The sequence below is a fragment of the Lepidochelys kempii genome, chromosome 3, assembly GCF_965140265.1.
Source record: "Lepidochelys kempii isolate rLepKem1 chromosome 3, rLepKem1.hap2, whole genome shotgun sequence".
In the NCBI taxonomy this organism is placed as follows: Eukaryota; Metazoa; Chordata; order Testudines; family Cheloniidae; genus Lepidochelys; species Lepidochelys kempii.
The window spans coordinates 66,242,074-66,263,286 of NC_133258.1; the positions used below are offsets into that span (position 1 = coordinate 66,242,074).

General features: G+C 39.1%; 1 protein-coding gene across 6 annotated transcripts in view; it reads right to left on the minus strand.

The window, feature by feature from the left end:
* SNX14 (sorting nexin 14) overlaps window positions 1-21,213 on the minus strand; it is a 78,787-nt gene that overhangs the window by 25,535 nt on the left and 32,039 nt on the right. For 4 of the 6 annotated variants that reach the window (XM_073336597.1, XM_073336596.1, XM_073336592.1 and 1 more), the window contains 9 exons: window positions 20,871-21,026; window positions 20,358-20,482; window positions 15,025-15,083; window positions 13,096-13,122; window positions 10,491-10,623; window positions 2,936-3,137; window positions 1,832-1,915; window positions 1,607-1,707; window positions 1,157-1,268 (listed from right to left, as the gene is read on the minus strand). In XM_073336597.1, coding sequence (XP_073192698.1) covers window positions 1,157-1,268; window positions 1,607-1,707; window positions 1,832-1,915; window positions 2,936-3,137; window positions 10,491-10,623; window positions 13,096-13,122; window positions 15,025-15,083; window positions 20,358-20,482; window positions 20,871-21,026 — 999 coding nt within the window. The remainder of the gene's footprint in view (window positions 1-1,156; window positions 1,269-1,606; window positions 1,708-1,831; window positions 1,916-2,935; window positions 3,138-10,490; window positions 10,624-13,095; window positions 13,123-15,024; window positions 15,084-20,357; window positions 20,483-20,870; window positions 21,027-21,213) is intronic. The other 2 variants (XM_073336595.1, XM_073336591.1) reach the window with 1 other exon arrangement.

Genomic DNA, 21,213 nt, shown 5'->3' on the forward strand with positions numbered 1-21,213 from the left:
AAAAAGCCTCACCAATTTGCCTAGGTGACTACAGACCCAGACCCTTGGATCTTAAGAACAATGAACAATCCTCCCAACACTTGCACCCCCCCTTTCCTGGGAAATGTTGGATAAAAAGCCTCACCAATTTGCATAGGTGACCACAGACCCAAACCCTTGGATCTGAGAACAATGAAAAAGCATTCAGTTTTTTACAAGACGACTTTTAATAAAAAATAGAAGTAAATAGAAATAAAGAAATCCCCCCTGTAAAATCAGGATGGTAGATATCTTACAGGGTAATTAGATTCAAAAACATAGAGAACCCCTCTAGGCAAAACCTTAAGTTACAAAAAAGATACACAGACAGAAATAGTTATTCTATTCAGCACAATTCTTTTCTCAGCCATTTAAAGAAATCATAGTCTAACACATACCTAGCTAGATTACTTACTAAAAGTTCTAAGACTCCATTCCTGTTCTGTCCCTGGCAAAAGCAGCATACAGACAGAGACAGACCCTTTGTTTCTCTCCCTCCTCCCAGCTTTTGAAAGTATCTTGTCTCCTCATTGGTCATTTTGGTCAGGTGCCAGCAAGGTTACCTTTAGCTTCTTAACCCTTTACAGCTGAGAGGAGCTTTCCCCTGGCCAGGAGGGATTTCAAAGGGGTTTACCCTTCCCTTTATATTTATGACAGGGCCGATCAGCTAACATTCAAAGATAAGTTAAATCAATACACTGCCTCTATCAACATTAAAAAAAACCCCAAACAAACAGCTGCCTTCTCGGACTGATTCTTGAAAATAAAATCTGGGCTAATGCCATACATCATCTTGAATTACTTGAAGACGTAGAGGATCTGATCTCCATGAGCAATGGATTTTGGAAGTACTAGGCTTAGATATTCAGAAGGTATCCATATGCAGACTAGATTTTCCAAAGCTTCACAATACTTTCCCTCCTGGGAATGGATAGGAATGTAAGCGTCAGAATATCTGACTCTTGGAAAAATGACTGGATTGTAACAGCTGTATAGCAGAAGAGACACATCACATTTCACACACCCAGAACTTATGAAAGTTCAGTCTCTCAGTACTAATGGGCCCTCACTTAATTTTGGTGTATTAGTTTCTACAAGAGTGCTATTTACCAGAATAAAGAGCAACTATGTTACCTACCAAGATTTACATCAGGCAACATTTTATCGAGAAATTGCGTCTCTCCACCATTGGGAGACAGAAAGTCAGCCAAAAGCTGGCTGTTACTCAGCTCTGGATGTTGCAGAAGTTTCTTTGGGGGACATAGAAGAGAGTAGATGAAAGAACATTGTTAAAAATTTGTTTCTCTACAGTAACAACAGATTTTAAAAACAGTGCTATGGTATCCTAGAAATTATACATTCATCCAAATACTTTTTTTTTTTAAACAGAATTAAATATTTAAATGTTTGAGAATAGAACAATTTTAAACCTGTAGACTAAAAATGCCAGCCAAATATTTTACATAGTATTTGGTCACATAAAATAATTTTTATTATATTTGGGAAAAATTGGCATTTGTTAACTTTTATAAGCTTCACAATTATGCAATCTACTTAAAAAACGGAACAACAGTAGATTGTCTGGTACCTGCAGGTACTCCTGAAACTCTTCCCTCTTTGTCTTTAAGAATTCATAGTTCTTTGGACCAATGATCCTTTTTGATGGAAGTTGAGCATCAGGAAAGGTACCTATAAATTAGTAAAAAAGTCAAGCAGATTCATTTATTCTTAAAACCAAAAAGAAAAATTTTAGTATCTTAAATTTCTGCTCAATTCTAAAAAGCAATCACTGAAGTAGGAAGTAAAAACGTACCATGAAATTCTGTTAACTTTGACTCAAGCACATAAAATTCAAGGTATCTTCTATAGACAGACCAGCGTTCAGGTTCATGTCCAACTGAAAAATACACATATTGGAAGTAATATAGGTTCTTTTCTCCCAGGTGGGAGAAAAGAGTTAAGAACAGCAAATATACCATAGAGTACAGAGGAAAAGCCCTCAAATGTGTAAAGTAATCAGTACTGCCAATATTATAATACTACTCTAGCCACACTTAGTTATTTAAATAACTAAAGTAGTGTTAAATCACATGAGAAGCCCAAGGTATGGCTGGTAGACAGGAACGCTACTATGAAGGAAATCTGCATCTAATTCAAGCGTGGGTCTTCTAATTATCTTCTCTCAGTACAGGGCTCTTCCAGTCATCTCCACCAGCTGTTTGTCAAGTGCTACAGTATTCAGATAGCAGAAAGAAGCCCCATTAATGCCCATTTTTACTTCTCTAAAAGGGGAGTTAGATTTTTCTTCTCCCCAAATATCGACATTTCTCTAAACCGATGCTGAAATCCTTGGTTGCAAATAGTTTAAGTTTATTTCTGAGTTACCAAAAAATTTAATTTGCATAAGAAATCTGCTTTAAAGTTTATAAGAAAAAGCCATGTTCCTGCTCTGGAATGTTTAATAGTAAATACCTATTTGTCTACTTGTAACGGTGTCCATCTGAAAGATACCTGGGCACCAACAAATCTACTTAAAACAAAGTACTATTCAAGAAACAGTGAGTAGAGTTTTCCATTTAATGTACCAGCAATATATTTCAAACACATTCAACATTTACCAACATGAATCACAATATTAACATTTTTGTAGAGAAGGAGGAATTCCTAAGCCTTGGTTGGAATTCTGAATAGACTGGACTCCTTTTAGAAGTAATTTGTCACAAGTTCCAGATAGTAAGTGACCATTTTTCCTTCATGCCCACATTACCAAAGACTTAAAATTCATTAGTAAGTCATTACTTTGATGCTAAAATGTGTGTGTGTAGCACATCAGAACAGTCAGATAAATAAAACATAGTAGAATAGACAGTTTGAGCTACATTTTAACATAGTTTTATTTAATCACAAAAAGTCCTACCTGCCCTTCTATCGTTTCTCTCCACGTCAATACAAAACACAGGAATTCTCTCTTTTCTCTCTTTCCTTTCAAGGGAGGGATCATCAAAGAAGTCCACATATGGAATGCAAATTTTCCATGCAGCAAGGTTACGAGGTGTATTGGGAGTGCTAAGAGTCTCCACAGGAGAATCATCTTCCATTACCATAATGCCTTCTTCAATCTGCAGTGAAAGATTTAAGCATCAAGACCTCCCTGATCTGATTTTTAGTATAGGACACAATTTTTAATTTTGCAGAACATATAGAAGATCAATCTTTGCATAAGAAGTACATGTGATCAGGACCAAAGACAACATATTAAAACAAAATTCTGGAAGGGGGCACGTTCACGTAGTTGCTATTTTTAGAACTTCTGTATAAAAATCTCTAGACCTGTAGGTTTGTTTGAAGTTAAAAACAAAATTGTTAACAGTTTCTCAGGTGTCAATCTAATATATCACCAGCTGACTCACAGCATGTTAAAGTTTCTTCCTAGCTCTTGGGGAAGGATGAGGCATTTCAAGTACAATATGGTATACGGCACCATCAAGTTTGGTAGTCCATTACCAGCAAAAACAAAATAAAATAAAATATTTTAAAGATTCTAAAACATTAAAGGCCTTACATCAAAGGTTACATCTTGTTACCACTCCATTGATTAACTTCAAAAGCTACTTATTTCCCCCAAACATGGCTAGACAGAATCATATCTCAGCTGTCTGGAATTTGGCATAGAAATTAAAATGTGTGAGCAAAAAGAACATTTAGATACAGTGTGGTATGTGCACTGGGGAGAGGGGGGGAAAAGGCAGAAAAAGCTTTAAAGTCAATTTGTGCTTCTAAAATCCTAACCCTAAATAACACAGCAAAAATGAGAAAAGCAGAATTTTAGGGGAGATTATTAGGTAGAACTGGGCAACATTTTTCAGTTGAATTTTTTTTGGCTGAAAAATGCAGATATAGATTGACAAACATGAATTCATGTCAATTTCAGGTAACTGTTTTGGACAGAACAAGTAAGTATTTTCAGAAATTTTGATACTTTGGGGCTAGATTCACAGGGGGATTTAGGTGCCCCCATACGCCCAATTTCCCAGTAGTTAGGGCAATCACCTGGATCGTGGGCTACCCAAGTTTGAATTCCTGTTCTGGAGCAGAGACTGGAACATGGCTGTCCCCCCTCCCAGGTGAGTGCCCTAACCACTGAGCTATGGAATCACTCTCAAATTGGAACAGCTTCAACAGGGGAGACAGAGAGAATCACCTAAGAATAACTAATAGCTTGGAGGTTAAGGCACTCACCTGGGATGTGGAAGACCTGGATTCAAATGCTTGGTCTAGAAGACCACCCCCTCTTCCTTCTGTTTTATGAATCTAGCTCTTTATTTCCTTTACTTTTATTTAAACAGTTAAAAATGCCCCAAACAAAATATTTTGGAGCATACAAAATGGCACTTTTCTGACTTTTTCAATATGCAAAAAAAAATAATTAAAAATTGGTTTTGGTTTGACCCATTTTTTATTTTTCAGAATGGCCATCAATCAATCAATCATTTATATATATATATATATATATATATATATATATATATATATATATATATATATATATATATATATATTTATATTTATATATATTTATATATATTTATATATATATTTGCACAGCTCTACTGTTAAGTACGGCCAGTTGATACATTTGGAAAAAACAGATCTTTACCAAAGACAAATACAGTTTTTAGAAGTCAGTCACGTCTTCCTAAATTGTTCAACCTGTCTGCAGTTGCCACAAAGCAAACTGAACTGGATTGTTTTCTTTAGTGGGCAGCCAAGTCCCTTCCCTCGTTGTAGACAGGTCTGGTCCTGCCTCTTCAGTTGCTGAACAGAAGATAAACTCCTGTCGGAATAGTAAACTTGGATATGAGAGAAAAAACCTCAAGGCCCTTCATTATGGCTGAGACTGTCAGCAAGGTTCATGAGCCTGCTTAAACTCCAGTGGCTAGTACTTCTCACTATAAGTTAGTACAGATAGAACTGATCTCCATCTTGAACCGTGGAGTAATAAGTGAACTAAAGGAATATCCCATTTTAAAAATAAATTATAAACACAGTAAATTATAAATCCCCACTTTATAAAATTAAATAAAGCAACTTCAATCAAGAAAAACACTTATGTGTGAATACACATCAAACTAAAGTCATTTTTTCCCCTCCCCTTTGACTTAATAAATTAGGGCCGAACCTTCTCACCTGCTCTAAATTCAAGTCCAGTTTTGCTTGAAGGAGTTCTGCAGAAATTGGGATAATTGAAGCTATCCACAAAAGCTACAGAGTATACCTGGAAGCCGTTCAGGGGTTGCTACCACAGCTCCTTATCCACTTCTATGGAAGGAGGGCAGAGTTGGCTAGAGGATCCACTTTGGCTTTGTTTACAATAAAGCATTCAAGTGCTCATGGACCAGCTAATTGTACTGCAGTGAATGAAGCACAAATAGAAGCTGGGAATGGGAGACAGGGAATGGATCACTTGATGATTACCTGTTCCGTTCATTCCCTCTGGGGCACCTGGCATTGGCCACTGTTGGAAGACAGGATTACGGAGCTAGAGGACCTTTGGTCTGACCCACTATGGCCGTTCTTATGTAAATAACTGAGTACATCATTCCAGTCATCTTTGATTAGTTTAAGATTTGCCCTTGCACCTAGCTAGGGCTGCCCTAACTGATTACCGTGTGGGCTGTCATTCTGGTCATGTTCTTTCCCAGCAATAATGGCACATATATGTAACCTCCAGCTCTGCAATTGAGCCAGTGAACCACTCATTGTTTGCCAGTTACAAATCTTGCTCTGATGAACCATGTAGTTCACCAGCTAGAACTGCAGCAGAACTGATTACTGCATTCTTCATGACCTCATAGCTACCAACTTCCCCCTGTCCCTAAAAGGAGGCACCAATAAGGGAGCTGATAGCTGAAGGGCTGGGAGGAGCCCATTTACCAGTGATGCTCTTCCTACTTCAGTTCCATCTGGTGAGTCAGAGGTGTCTTGCATCTATGTGCATCAGGGCAGGATCTACCATCTATGTGCCTCAGGGCAGGATTTACAGCTGGCAGACTTTCAGTGGTGCACTGGCTGAGGTAGTGCAAAACTATAGGGCATTATGGTGTGTCACCTAGTGTTGAGGAAATAATGTGAGGAGCAAAGAACAGTCTCAGCTGGCAATCCACAGCTAGATGATCTGTGGAGCTGAAGCAGTGGGAGCCCTCTCTCAATTGATGAGCTATGGAGGTTCATCTGAGGGACCATTTCTGCCAGCATGTTGCTTCTATCAAAGCACTCAATCATCTGAGCCTGAACTGAGTGGACCTCTAACAGTGTTTATCCCCTATAAACTATAGGGTAATCTGAACCAGTTGAAGGCCCATCAGCAATCAACCATAGAACTTTTGAGTGAGTGAGAGGCAAGGTGCATTTCAATCTTTTGAGAAGCAACAATTTTTAACCCCTACAAAAGGTCTCCAGTATGAAGCCTTAATCAGACCCTGCAGCTACAACTGGTGGTAGACACTGAGTAAATGGAAAACAATATTTCAGGCCCTGCCATGCACAGTAGGAGCACACTTGTTCCACTGTCTTTTAGTCCTTACATGCCTGCAAAGTTGGTTTGTTTTACATTTTGTTAGGTGGTGGGAGGAGGTAGAGAAAGGATTTTGCACACTGTACCTAGAATACCAAATTTCACCACTCTGTTGCACTTTTGCCCATGTTTAAAGTCGTCACTTCAGATACTGATCTATTTTATTCTACACCTATTACAAAAGTAATTCTAGATATAAACAGGTAAGAGCTAAGTAAGAGTAATCAGAAAAAAAAACCTGTTACTAATCTTTCTGTAACTTATTCTTCAAGATCATAGAACTGGAATGGACTTCGAGAGGTCATCTAGTCCAGTCCCATGAACTCATGGCAGGACTAAGTATAATTTAGACCATCCCCGACAGGTGTTTGTCTAACCTGTTCTTAAAAATCTCCATCGATGAAGATTCCACAACCTCCCTAGGCAATTTATTGCGGTGTTTAACCACGCTGACAGTTAGGAAGTTTTTCCTAATGTCCAGCCTAAGCTGTCTTTGCTGCAATTTAAGCCCATTGCTTCTTGTCCTATCCTTGGAGGTTAAGTAGAACCATTTTTCCCAGTGGCATCCTTCAGGCAAGCTCTAGGGCCCGCTCATGCGCTGGTATAAGGGACCCGACTGGCCCCACACCCTCCCAGTTCCTTCTTGCCAGCTAACTCCGACAGAAGGGCAGGAGGGCGGGTCATGGAATGAACATCAGCAACACATCTCCAAGAACAACAGTTATGGAAAGGTTAGTAACCATTTTTCCTGCTTCGAGTGCTTGCTCATGTCCATTTCATGTTAGGTGACTCACAAGCGGTACCCGAGGAGGTGGGCTCAGAGTTCATGGACATGCAGATTAACAGGGAAAAAACACACTAAATGATCACATTGCTGAAGCAAGAGAAGCTGTTTCAACGACCGTCACGGGTGGTAAGAAGGAACTGAGAGGGCACGGGGCTGGCCGGGCTCCTAATATTAGCGCATGGCACCAGAGGGCGCTAAAGCCAGCCCAACGGATACCCCTGAGAGAAAAATCTCCAGCAACAGTGCACGTAGCTCACGCACACCTAACATGGAATGGAGGTGAGCAAGCACTCAAAGAGAAATACAAGTTATGCATTTCTGTTATCAGCAAAAATAATATTGCTTTGGCATAAGTGGCATCAGTCAACTATCCATAAAGATTTTACAAGCAAGCTTATCAAGTTTCACTAAAATTAGCTTCAGGTCATTTTGCCCACAAAAGCCCTGTAACTGGCAACTCACTCAAATTATTTCCAACATGAACAGCCTTTGCTATAGAGCATAATCCCTTACATCATCTCAACCATCCGTTTCTAGAATTCAATAACAGACTGAAGTTGTATATTAATAGTTTTTTTTGTAACTTTGTCTTTCAATTAAAAAAAGACTGAAGTGTAACATAAGTATGTGGAGCTATTTATTTCAATAAATATGAGATTGTGTTTAAAGTTCTTTATACATTTCTGTTATGATCTCTCTCATTGTACCTAAGATGTTAGACTCTTTAACGAATCTATAGTTTTTCCAAAAAATCAAACTTAAAAAGAGTTGATTACTGAGGAATGAAAAATTCAAATACAATTCTGCTTTTCTTGGATAGCTGAAAAATTAGAAGAGAAAAAATACACTCTTGCTTTATTTCAGCCTAGTAGGATGAGAATTAATCCTTTAAGAGCAGGATACTGGACAATCTGTTTTCTGCCCCTTCCTCGGGAGCATTACACTACAGTCCAATGATGAGTGACATCACAAGACCTAAACTCTACAAGACAGCAAAGCAACACTGCTCATTTGAAGATATGATAGTCTGAAGAGCTATCCTATACCTTGTGGATCCTTTAAGAAAAAGGGGAAACATACAGATTCCAAAATCAATTATTCTGTTTTTACCATTTTGGATACAAGTTGGGTGGGGAGGAGCTATGGGGGGGAGGGGAGATGAAAGATTCAAATTCATGTAAACCTTTTATATTTTTAATTTTCCAGTAGTGGAAAATGGACCAGCACAGCATCAAATAACATAGCACAAAGTTGATTAAATGTAATGTACAGTGGAATAGTTATAAGTGCCATAGAAAGTCTCAAATTCACATGACTTAAAAACCAATGTATTTCCATAAATTCAGGAGAAATCATCACAGAAATAAATTTAAATAATTAAAAATTCATGACTATCAGGCAGTTTGTGACCAACTTAATTTCCCTCATTTCCCACACCGTCCTCATATTTCCTTGCCTACATCTGTGCCATGGATACCAGGGCATCAACCTCCTGACAGCCAGTTTGCTATTCAGTCACTGCTGTTGCTGTTTGGTGTACAAGAAAAAATCTAGTTGCAAGAGAAGCCTGGCAAAATAGCTGTGGCAAGCATGAGTTATGGACCCACATGGTTACTCCAGTGTAAACAGCTCATCTAGGATCAGGGAAATGAAGGCAGTGTGAGTGCAGAATATACATATTAACACATTATTTCAATTTATTTCCCTCTGAAGAACAGCTGTAGGGACACCAGGGTTCAGAGATTTTTAATGATTTCTCTTATTGTATCTTGTGTATCTTATTGTGTCACTGTATCTGTCTTTTTAAGGAACTTGTGACAATTTACAATTTAGGCAGTGTCCTATCTGCTCCATATTAGCCATGATCACTAAACCAAATTTCCATCATCTAACAGTAAAAGTTTGAAAAATGTAATCAAATATAAAAACTATGGAAAACCCAATTAGCTCAGTTCCACCTAGAACTGGGATTTCTGCAATAAATCGAAACTAAGGTTCTTCTTTTAAAATACAAGAAAAGTGAATTGCCTTCTAGTCAAGAAACAGCAGAGTACGTGGTCCCACCATCTGAGCTGAAGTCAGTCTAATACTGTATTTTGAAATTTTCCGTGATTTAATAGGTCACCCCACAAAGCAGATGGTTCCACAAAAGAAATAAAGAAAAAAATTGGAAGTAGTCTTAATGCTCTTAAGCCTTACAGGCAATGTTCCATTTTGCCCGTGTGTACAGAGAAAACAGTGTGGTTCCCTCAAACATCCATCCTTTAACCGCAATATAGCGTTGTACCCCATCCAAATCCGTGATCTCCTCTCTCCAGCATAAGGTCAGACATACACTTGGCCTTCAGGAACATAGCTTAAAGGCAGCTATGCCAATTTTTCAGACATCCAGTTCCTATAGCTTTATCACAGGTTGCTTCTACCACCGCCTATCACCAAGAGCTGGAATGGAAAATATTATAAACACACACACACACCCCAACAAACCCCCCCGCAATGGTTTCCTCTGAAATGCTACTAAAAGATACTCTACTTCAAAAATTCATGAGAATGAGACTTATGGAGCAAAACACAGTTTTGTACATTTTAAGTGATACTTGTTTATGTATCAATTATGCAACCAGAAAAATATTTTCAGCCATTAGTATAAAAGCAGTATTGTGAGAGATATTATTCAAATAATTACTAAAGATTTGGCCCTGAATCACGATAGCCCTATGACAAAGAAAGGACTGAGGTATGAAAGACCCCAGGACTTTACTGCAAATATTTACTAGACTGAAAAGTAACAGTTGGTCATGACACTACTTGACAAAGATTACTTTCGTAAAGAGAACATTACTTTCTAATACTTCTCTTTACCCCAGCAATTAACTCTTGGAATTACCCGAACTGGGGAGATGCCCAAATCTTGTGCTCACTGAGTAAATAACTTAGTAGTACTAAGAGAACAAGGAAGCTGGAAAAATGCTGTGACCCCTAGGATGGCACGGTGGAATAGCCTATAATATAAAAAGGAAAGGAAAAGAAGGGACAGAAGCTGAAAGTATTTAAAGATTCTGGAAAACCAACAGCCCTGTGATTTAGCAAAAATGTAAAATTTCTACTCACAAAATCATCCTCTCCTTCAGTTAAACCATAGTTAGGTAGCACAGCTCCTTCCATTGTGTTGCTCTTGAATACTCCTCTAATTTTGCTGCCTAATCTGCTGATTGCAAATGATTCTCCTCTTTTCTGTGTGGCCCTAAGGATTATACAAAAACAAAATTCACAGCATAGGGCAAATTGTAGTACTAGCCACTGAATATAATTTAGAGATAAGAGTGAGCAATTGTATGAAGTATGGAACTGATGTGTAGGTTTACACTTTTTAGTATTACAGATTCACTGGCTGTATTGCATATTACAGAACAATTTAAAATGTATCAGTAAAATACATCTGCTAGGGAGGAAGAAAATGATTTAAAAAAGAGCATTTAGGACATGGACTAAAATTTCAGCTATAAACTAACACTGATGTTCTTATTACAGCATTACTTTGGAATGAAACACACAACAATCTATTTTCATAACACTAACTTCCTAATACAATGTGTTTTAGTAAAAGATTGCAAGGACTGACAATGACCTTTTCAGCGAGTGATTGTAGCAACACAACAGTTTCTGGCATCAGAGCGTTCATCCATATTTGTCAAGTACAGCACATTTAAACACACTGTTTATTTTCTTTATAAACATCAAAACATTTATACAGACGCATGTGATGCAAGATGGACTGTGACTTACTTCAAAGCAGCAGGGAGAGTAGGCAGAAAGCCAGACAGGAGGGTCAGAACTTACAAAACATGAAGGAAAACAGAAACAGATGAAGACTCCTAGCTCAAGAAGGCAATTTGCCCTAGAGATGAAGGCTTAATGCAAATTTAAGTCTTGTTCAGAGCTAGAACTACTTATGATAAAGAGTATCCAAAAGCCACAAGTTCAAGGAAAAAGGGCAGAGGCATTACGCATGAAGCCTGCAGTCTTCATTGTAGCCACATGTTACAGCACATAAATGCATGCACGCCATATATACTGCCCTTACATCAGACCTGAAAAAGAAAACTTATTTCTTGTACTAGAAATGTACAAATTAATAGTCTGAAAAAACCCTATTGGGGCAGGAGGGTACATATTCCTAATGAATATAGTTATCTGAAGTTTTCATAAAGCTTGTTACAAATCTGCTAGGTGAACTGTAAAACTGAAAATTGTGAAAAAAGTGGATAGCTCATTTGGCATTCAAAGGAGTAATGAACATTTTAAAAAAACTAAAAACTATTCAATGTTTATTTTCTAATTATATGAAAATTTTTAGTAATAGTTACAAAGATTCTTTAAAAATCCATCAGGAAAGCAGAACAGTGGGCAGAGCAGGTGAAGTGTCTTTATTGCCTTAAGAGCTGCAGTGACATCACCAGTTGACTCTGAGGACTTTTTGTTAAAAGGGGACTTGAATGTTTGTTTTCAATCTTACCTGCTTATAACTCTACTCAATTTTTTCTGTATATTGAATTTTAAAATTCAATTGTTATAATCAGTTCTTTGTTCTCCCAAGCCCATTTTGCTCTCCAAAGTCTAATTCACTGTCATCTCCTACCCAAAGACAGGCCCAAACACATACTTATTTTTATAGATGGTGCTCGTAGCGCCCCCTATTATTACATGTCTTACACTTCCTATTATAAGACCCTGTTTTCAGGTGCTTATAATTTTGCCAAAGTTTAACCATTTGTACTGAGTTTTTTCAGATAGACGTCTGCCTCAGGCTGAATTTTGTGGAAGAAATCAGTCAAAACCGTTCTGCCATTTCCAAGAACGAGGCTAGAGGAAAATGCATTGTTTTGCCAATGTTAAAATAATTGAGAAACTCTAACACCCCATGCTTTGGAACAGGAACTTGATGTTTGCCATAAGGTTTGTGTCAGGAATGTGACTTTTGCTGTCCCTGAGAAAATCTGGCCCAATTGTAAGTCTTCACCAATCATGGATTGTACTACTCAGCAGAGACTTGTTAGAGTTTCATAGCTAGAATCTCTGAAGATTCCATCAGCGCTGAGCATGACCTAGCCCAGGGCTGCTACAGGCCCAAGGGGAGCTGGGCGTCATGACTAAGAGCACAGAGCCTGTCTGTCCTGTGCTCTCAGTGACTCCCTGTTGGGTGCAGGTAAAGTGGAGGAAGAAGCTGCCTGATATTCTAATGCCAAGGAAGGCACAATTTTCTTTTCTCTCCTTCTCTCCCCCTCCCCCCCCCCTTTTTTTTTTAAGTGATAGGCTCTGGAAGCATGTGACAAGGAGCAAGGAAAAAACTTTGAATAAAGTCTACAAAATAACCAGCACCCTATCAGCAATAAAACTTTGAGACATACAACTAATATGCTAAGTTAATATGAGAGAACAAAATAGGTAAAGGCCAGGAAGATTATATTTTGTATATTTTAATATTTGTGTGTATGAGAAATAGTCATTAAACCAAGACCAAAACCACTGTTTGCTAAAAACTTAGAGAATGAACATGCAGTTAGTTTGCTGTTTCAAATGAATTTAGCCCAAAAAGAGTTTGCATGTGTTTAAAAATGAAACAGTTAATGTCTGTTAAAAAGGCAGTACGATGCAGTCATGATAGATGCAATTTAACATTAACAGGCAACAATTATGGCATATTATCTTGACTTACCGAAAGTCATCCAAACTCAGGCTACCTCTGCAACAACAGGTACAAGAAATTACCCCACAAGCCCAGAAGGAGAGAGACTCCCAAAGACAGAGACAGATTTATTTCAAGCAACACTAAACATCCTAGAACTTTCATTGCAATTAGCATGACTGCTGTTGTATTTATAAAGGTCTCTACCAATCTCCAGACAAATATTCTCAAAATAGCATGTAAATATCCAAAATTTACCAGAGATCAATACACATGCATTTGGCTGGGATAGTTGCATTTAATTTTTAGACCTCAATCCTGAAAACATTTAAGTGTGTTGTAGACGTTAAGCATTTAAGTAATTCCAGCTTAAAGGGACTACCCTCATTCCTAAAGTTAACCATGTGCATAAATGCTTGAAAATTCAGAACCTTAGGCTGTAATTCAGGTTTGATTCATACAGGAATTTACCCTGCTTGATGGAGTCTTTAAAGAAAAAATGTTTTCTGGGAAATATTTATAGACATTTTATAAATGAATAAAACAGTTTGTAAAGAACTTTAAAGATGCAAAGGGCTTTTTATGTTGATTCATAGATTTTAAGGACTGAAGAGACCATTTAATTATCTAGTCTGACCTTTTGCATAATATGGGCTGTAACATTTTCCCAGTAATTCCTGCACCAAGCACAATAACTTGTGGATGAACTAAAACAAATTCATGCTAAAACCAATAATAAACAATGTTCTTAAAGAGAAGTTATTGGTTCTGATACACGGGAGCCCCCACATACTGGATAGAGTAAAGGAAGGGGGAAAAAAAGACTGAGATCAAACTTCCTACACTTCTAACAGTGTTTTAAAAACCACCAACTCATTCTACAAGGTCTCAGACTGTTCTTTAGTCATGTTCACTGTTCCTTCTAAGCTGTGCCCGTGTGCGCACGCACACAGATCCTAAACCCTGCACACACGGCAAAACACCGTGCACACAAAAATTTGCACAGAAGAAATTTTTTGCGCATACGGCCTGTCAAAAATTAGAGGTAACATTGGTCATGTTACTTGTGAAACCTGAATTATGTTCAGCCGAATGGAACCTAACACTGAAGTATAAATAGTACACAGCACAACTTGACAATGATACTGGCCACCATTTTTGGCCTCCACTTGGCAAATCGGTACTGTATTTTGTTGTGTTTCTGATACATCAAAAGCTAGCATGTCTATTTTTTATATATTTTTCTGTATACCTCTGCCACACAGGATAAAGCAGGTACATCCAGAGGTTTGGAAATCTGGGTATACTGTATGGTTTTTGTTTTTTTTAAAACTCTGCCATCTTGGAAGCAAATTCAGAATTGAAAAGATTTTAATTTTTTCTTCCCAAACTCCAAGATCAAGGGTATCTTAAAGAAATCAGATTCAGAGCTTAAATGTGTTTTTGTTATAACCATTAAATATTAGCGGGAGAAATTGTTACAGTTCTCACAGGATCCTATTGAGCTGATTTGTAAAATGAAACATCTCACATGGCTGTTTTCTACAGTTACTGGAAAAAGTGATTCAACGTGGAAATCAAACACTAGAGTCAACTCTTTCTATTTTGCTTTCTCCAGTGTGTTCTGTATAACTCACTATTGCCATATTATCTTAATGTTATTGGACAGGTCCTTAGTTTGAAGGGGTTTTTCACTCTGACATTTCAAAAAAAGGATTGTAAGTCTGAATCTCATACCATTTTTTAAAATAAAAAAGCAATAAAAACACTAAGTGAAGTACTGCTTCACATATTACTTGCTGCTCCTGTAAGTAATCTACAAATCTAAAACTAAGTTTAGAAATCTAAATAAGTTAACATTGAACAGTACTGTATATTTGGCAGAAGATTCAATCATATAAACAAACATTTTTAAAACTTTCAACTGCAAAAACGTATTAAAAGGTTTAACACACCTACCTGTTAAACTTTGAATTGCGTGTTGGGGATTCAGCTCCTCTTAAGAGCTGCCTGAAATACTAAAATAGAACAGTTAATATGCAAGTAAGTGTTGGCTTCAAGTTTTCTATTTTTTTCATTCTCTCTCTTTACTAGTAGTTTACAGTTGTAAATATTAATAATTAATTATGTTTCTTGCTTCTAACTTCACAGCTGTTGAGGATTTAATACAAGTATATTAGAAACACTATACAAGTCTCTGCAGTTGAGATATTGTATTTCACATAAGACCACTTTAAATGGTCAGTTCTAAGGAACTTACAACATAATTTATGCTTTCCCAAGGGCAGCCTTACAGGCATGGAGGGGCAGGCTTTCTACTAAAACTAGGTCTTCACTAGAAATATTGCAGCACCACAGCTGCAGCAGTGATGCTATATATAGTGCTTCAGTGTAGACAATCACTATAGCGATGGGAGGGGTTCTTCCATCACTGTAATTAAGCCACTTCACCGAGAGGCAGTAGCTAGGTCAATGGAAGACCTACATTGGAGGTTGTCAGCTTAACTACATGGCTTGAGAGATTTTTCACACCCCTGAGCAACGTAGCTAGGTCAACCTAACTTTTTAGTGTAAAACGGATACGAGTCCTGAAGTGCTGTTGTAGTCTGAAAAACAATTAAGAAGAACATTCATGGTGTTCCACATGTATTATATGTCCATTACTTCTAGACAGAAATTGAAACTATAAAAGTAGAAAAAAGCCTTTTTCTAAAAGAAAAGTAAGTGCTGCAAACTCAACATAATAACTGAAAAGGAAGTTTTATTCTTTCAGGCTCTTGCACCATCAAAAATTCTGGAACTGGAACTAATTAACAGTTCTGTAGATGTGAAAGCCACTAAGAACCTAGCTCCCTTTAGGAGGCCACTTCTACTCCACAAACTTATGTCGATGCAAGTTATATCATCATAAAGCTGTCACTGTTAGTACATCACTTGTGCGACTGCACACTTGGCTCCTTGCATTGGCGCTACGTGTACTCAAAACGAGTGCTTGCATTGATGCATGGTGAGGTGCGCCATGGGCAGGTATCCCAGCGTGAAACCCACCAGATTGCAGTGCTCTGTCTTTTGGAAGTTTTGGCAGTGCATGGTGGGGCCAAAACAAGTTGCACGGGGTGACGAGTAGCTTGAGGTCAATTTCGCAGTGTGCAACTGTCTCCTCCCATAATGTCAACTGTAAACCATAATTTTGCACCTTTTTTTCAAAATCCCACAAAACCCGCACAGCCCTCCTCGCTGACCACCGTCTGACAGAAGCATGAAGCCTACACAGCTCTGCACTGCCATGGGTGTTGGAAACACAGAGCACACGATCATGAACTATTTGCAGAGCTGCAAGAAGAACCGAATCAGTGGGGAACAGGGATTTCTTGGAGGCCAGACTGCTGTAGGAGATAGTGAGAACCAATTCAAGGTTGGTGGCATTCACAAAGTAGCTGCAGATGGTGGAGCACAACTTCTTGGCCCAAGAAACGATCACTGACTGATAGGATTGCATCGTAATGCAGGCTTGGGAGGACAAGCAGTGGTTGCAGAACTTTTGGGTGCACAAGGCAATATTCCTGAATCCATGTGCCGACCTTACCTGGCCCTGCTCTTTTGTGGGCTGTTAGGAATTGTGTGGTGAATGCTGTATGTTTAGGAATATAACATTGTCAATATGTCTATTAATTTTGTTTGCATCTTATCCTATGAGTTGTGTCACACTGTTAGTAAGAGGTAATTGATTACTTTCAGACCTGCTAAGCACTCGGTAGCAGATGTTACAAAATAGTTCTATTAGTTTGCAACTGAATTCACTGTAAAAAAGAAATCGTGAAATTTTAAAACAAATATATTTTAAAAATTTACTAATACTTAAGAGAACAAAACTTAAGAAGCAGACAGAACATTTATGTCCATTTCAGCTATTCCTATGCCAACCTTGGTTTTCAGAGGTCAGTGTACACGAAGCCGTGATTGTCTTTAATGTCTCCCAAGGTAGTGGTAAGGGTAGTGTAGTGACCTCTGATGCCACATGGAGTGTTGAGAGGAGGGTACAGGGAGATCCTGATATGGAGTTCTCAGTGGGTTGCAGAGGAAGGCAAGCCTGGGTACACCAGAGACTGCAGCATCTGTATTTGCTGCCTTAAAAGCCCCATTATGTCCTGGAGCATCTCCCTCTTCTTTTCCTGTACCTTTCTCCTCTCTACTTTCTCCTTCTCCAAGCTGTCCCCAGTGTTCATCCTCCAAGCCTTGTACTCATAGTCCAATGTAGGATATCATTGAACATGTCTGTTACATACCAGTGTGCAGTCCATTCCAGTGAGGGGCTGTGTCACCTTGGCTCTGCAACCTTGGGTGCCTTAAAATGCTTTGCTATAGTAGCTCCCACCTGGGCCGCTCACAAAAAGCCCTCCAGCAAGCAAGTCAGACCCTGAGTGTCTATGTGTAACTGCAACCCGCCAGCCACACTTGGGTTACACTTCTGCAGGGTGACCCCAACACACTCCCAGTCCCAGACTTTCTCCCAAAAATGTATGTTCTGGACTGTCCAGAGATATTAGATCTGTTGTCCCTTTAAGGGAACAAAACACAATAATTTACCATCTTAAATGGAGTTGCCCAACAACTTAACTTAAACACACTATCAGTTTCAATGAAAGAAAAAAACAAGTTTATTTAACTACAAAGAGATTTTACGTGAGCACAACGACGCATAAAAGTTAGAAATGGTTACAAGAAAAACAAAGATAAACTGCTTCCTAGTGCCTACCTTAAACTATACTTGATTCAAAGTAGAGTCCTTACCACATCCTTCTAGCAGCATTACTGACCGAACTTTTCAGGTCAGGACCCATTCCTCAAAGTCCAGCAGCTGTTTCTCTGGTCTTCTCAGGTAGAAAGAGGGAGATGGCCAGGGAGAGAGAGGTCACTTGGGGTCTTTGACCCTCTTTTTATAGTTTCAGTCCCTCTTTTGAAAGGCATTTCCAGCTGACCATAAGGAGACAGCATGTCTGGTGTGGAAGGAGGCTTCCTGCTGGGTTCTTTCACCTGTTTATGTTCAGATGCAGGTTTCCTTTTGTTTCCTCCCTTTCTGTTTGATGACTGCATTTACTGCTTAAATGCAAATCAAGGCAAACACATTTTCTTTTGCTCAAGACAGCCCTGTTTGACAACTTCTCCCTGGGAGCTAACAACGTTATACAGGGGAATTTTATAACTTCACATACAATGTTACTAGATATATTTTACCATGATAAGACTGACCTGTGAGTTATTAGCTTTTAAATGATATCTTACAAGGCATATTTTGCACAAAGATTATTACAGTAGTGTGTAGGTTGTGAATACACCTGCGCATTCCATCATACCACCCCAAGTCCCTTCTCCTCCTTATTTTGGTCAGATGTTCTGCAGGTATGGAGGTGGAGTCCCTCAAGGCTGCAACAGCAGCACCTGCAGAAGTAAAACAGAGATACCATTGTCAGTATATTTACTACAGGAAGCAAACCTGCAGAAATCACTCCCCTTGCTCTCCTAAAGTTTTAAGCACTACATGCTCATTCTCACTTTTGTTTGCGATTGCTTGTGCATGGCACCAGTCACAGCATCAGCCACTGTGAGTATGGCCAGCTGGGGATGAGGGAAATGAGGAGGGAATTGCTTGGTTGCATGAACCTAGTAGCATAGGGCATTGGCACTGAATGCTGGCAACATTTTCCACAGGCATTGGTGATTTTAGCCGATATCTCACTCCTGAGGGTAAAAAGGGAGAAAGAGCACAGTTGCTGCTAGCGTCCCGAAGCTGCCTGGGCCCGTATGCAACTAGCCTATGTACTGCAATGGTGTAATGCAAAGTTATTGCTAACTGGCATGGGAAAGTATCCTATTGCAGAAGAAGAAATAAGGCAGTCACTCCCTAGAAACCTTAAGCAGAGGACTGCAGAGTACCTCCATGAAAGTTTCACTGAGACCTCTCAAGAGGATTCAAGGAACATCCCTACATATATAAACAAACTGTCCCACTTGGTCCCCCCTGCCTAACTCTAGCGAGAAATAAAAAGCAGATAGCAACTCTACCTCTCTTGGTTGTTCCGTTACCTCTTCTAGCACAAGTAAATTAATCAAAAGTCAAAAGCCATGTCCTCCTATTCTACGGGGGGGTCGGAGGAGCAGAGGGGGAAAATGGGGGTGGCATTTCTGTAATGAAAAAATGAAAAAAAAAAACCACACACTTACCTGAGGTTCCTTCCCTTGCATCAGGTTTGCCCATGCTAAAATGGCAGGACTGCGGTGGATCCCCCAGTCACCTGTCCCACCTCCTCCTCCTCCTCGCTGTTCATGGCCGAGGCCTGGGACTTGGGTTCCCCGAACGTATTGAGAGTTTTGTGCTAGGTGGTAGTGGGGTCTCCGCCATATATGGCATGCAGTTCTTTGTAAAAGCAGCAGGTCTGTGGCTTGGCACCAGATTGATTGTTGGCCTCCCTGGCCTTCTGGTATGTCTGCCACAGCTCCTTGGTTTTCAGATAGCACGGCTGCTGGTCCTTGTCATACCCTCCTCCTGCATCCCTCGAGCCATCTGCTCAGAGATGTCCATGCTTCTATGGCTGGTTCAGAGCTGTGCCAGCACAGCCTTTTGTCCCTACAGGCCCAAGAGAGCCAATATCTTCTGTCCACTCCAGAGAGGAGCACGTCTGGAGCGTGCAGCTGACATGGTCAACTGGGCAGTTACACTCAATATGGAGAGTTGCTAAATGTGATTGCCAAGCCGGACAGTCAGGAAAAGGAGTTCCAAAAATTCATGGGGTTTTAAACAAGGAGGGGGGAGCGTCTGGTCCTGGTGACCTGTGGGTAGTGGAGTTCATAACGGTGACCACAGCAGTCAATGTGAGGCACTGTGGAACAGCTGCTGGAGGGCTGTTAGGATCGATCTAGGTAATGCAGCATCTACACACGTGCTGCATCAACCTCTGTACATTGACCTTTGCTCAATTCTGCTCCGGGAGGCAGTGTTATTATGTTGGCCTAATGGGAAATTTACATCAGGGTGAGACATATTTAAATATAGAAACACAAAACTAGGTCAACACAAGGCAGCTTACATCGACATAACTTTGTAGCGTAGACCAGGCCTCAGTTATATTGGCTCTACCCTGATAATAAAAGCACCTATTTTTACCAGTTAAATAGATAAAATTTTGAATACATACAAGGAGCAAAACTATTGTTTAAGCTGTCACATTTACATTGCCATTTTAAAAAAGAAACAACTGTGCTTAAAGGCAAGACTTCAAGTCTTTCATGCTTACCTCATCACTGTGACAGAACATAGGGGTAAAGACATTCTCTAAGAGGGAAAGAACATGTTCATATGCTTCAAAAAGGCATCGCATAGTTTGAAGTTTCACAACATCTACATATTCACCTTCAGCAACTGCAGAAAAAAAATCCTGCTGTGAATATTAATTGGATGTGCCATTGTTGTTCATAAAGTTTTTCTGATTTTTACAGGTCGCAGTCTCAAATTAGTCTGTATAAATCCACGCAGGATGCAGCCAAAATATTGGAATACTAAAGTACTTTGTAAAGCAGGATTTAAATACATTATCATTCACAGAGAACATTAGGCAGGGAAACTCCAGAGATAGGAGTATATGTATTCTTACACATCTTTGGTTTGTTAATTAGGTTGTATGGTTATGATAAATTTAAAGTTAAAGTTATTTATTATTTGAATTGACTAGGACTTTTTTTTAGTCTGAAAGAATGCTTTATAGATTCCAGTATAAATTCTTGATCATTCCTTTCAATCTCAAACTTACTTCTTTGAATCTCTTCCACGATAAAAGGATCAAATCTAATTTTGTCAATACTTTCATCCAAACAATAGGTTTTGTAGATTTTCTGCACCTCTTCATGAAGAGACATTTTTTCAGTATCTGATAATTCTGGTTGCAAAATTCTGTCATTAAATTCCTCTGGAAGGTGAAGAAAAGAAAATGCATGTGTTGATCAAACTTAGCTAATATAAATGGTGGCACCTTAAAGTGGCACACAGATCAGCCATCAGGGTATGTCTACACTGCATTCAGGACATGTGATTGCAGCATACCTGAGCTAGCTTTGATCTAGCTAGATCAAGAGCAGCTGGAGTAACAAGAGCAG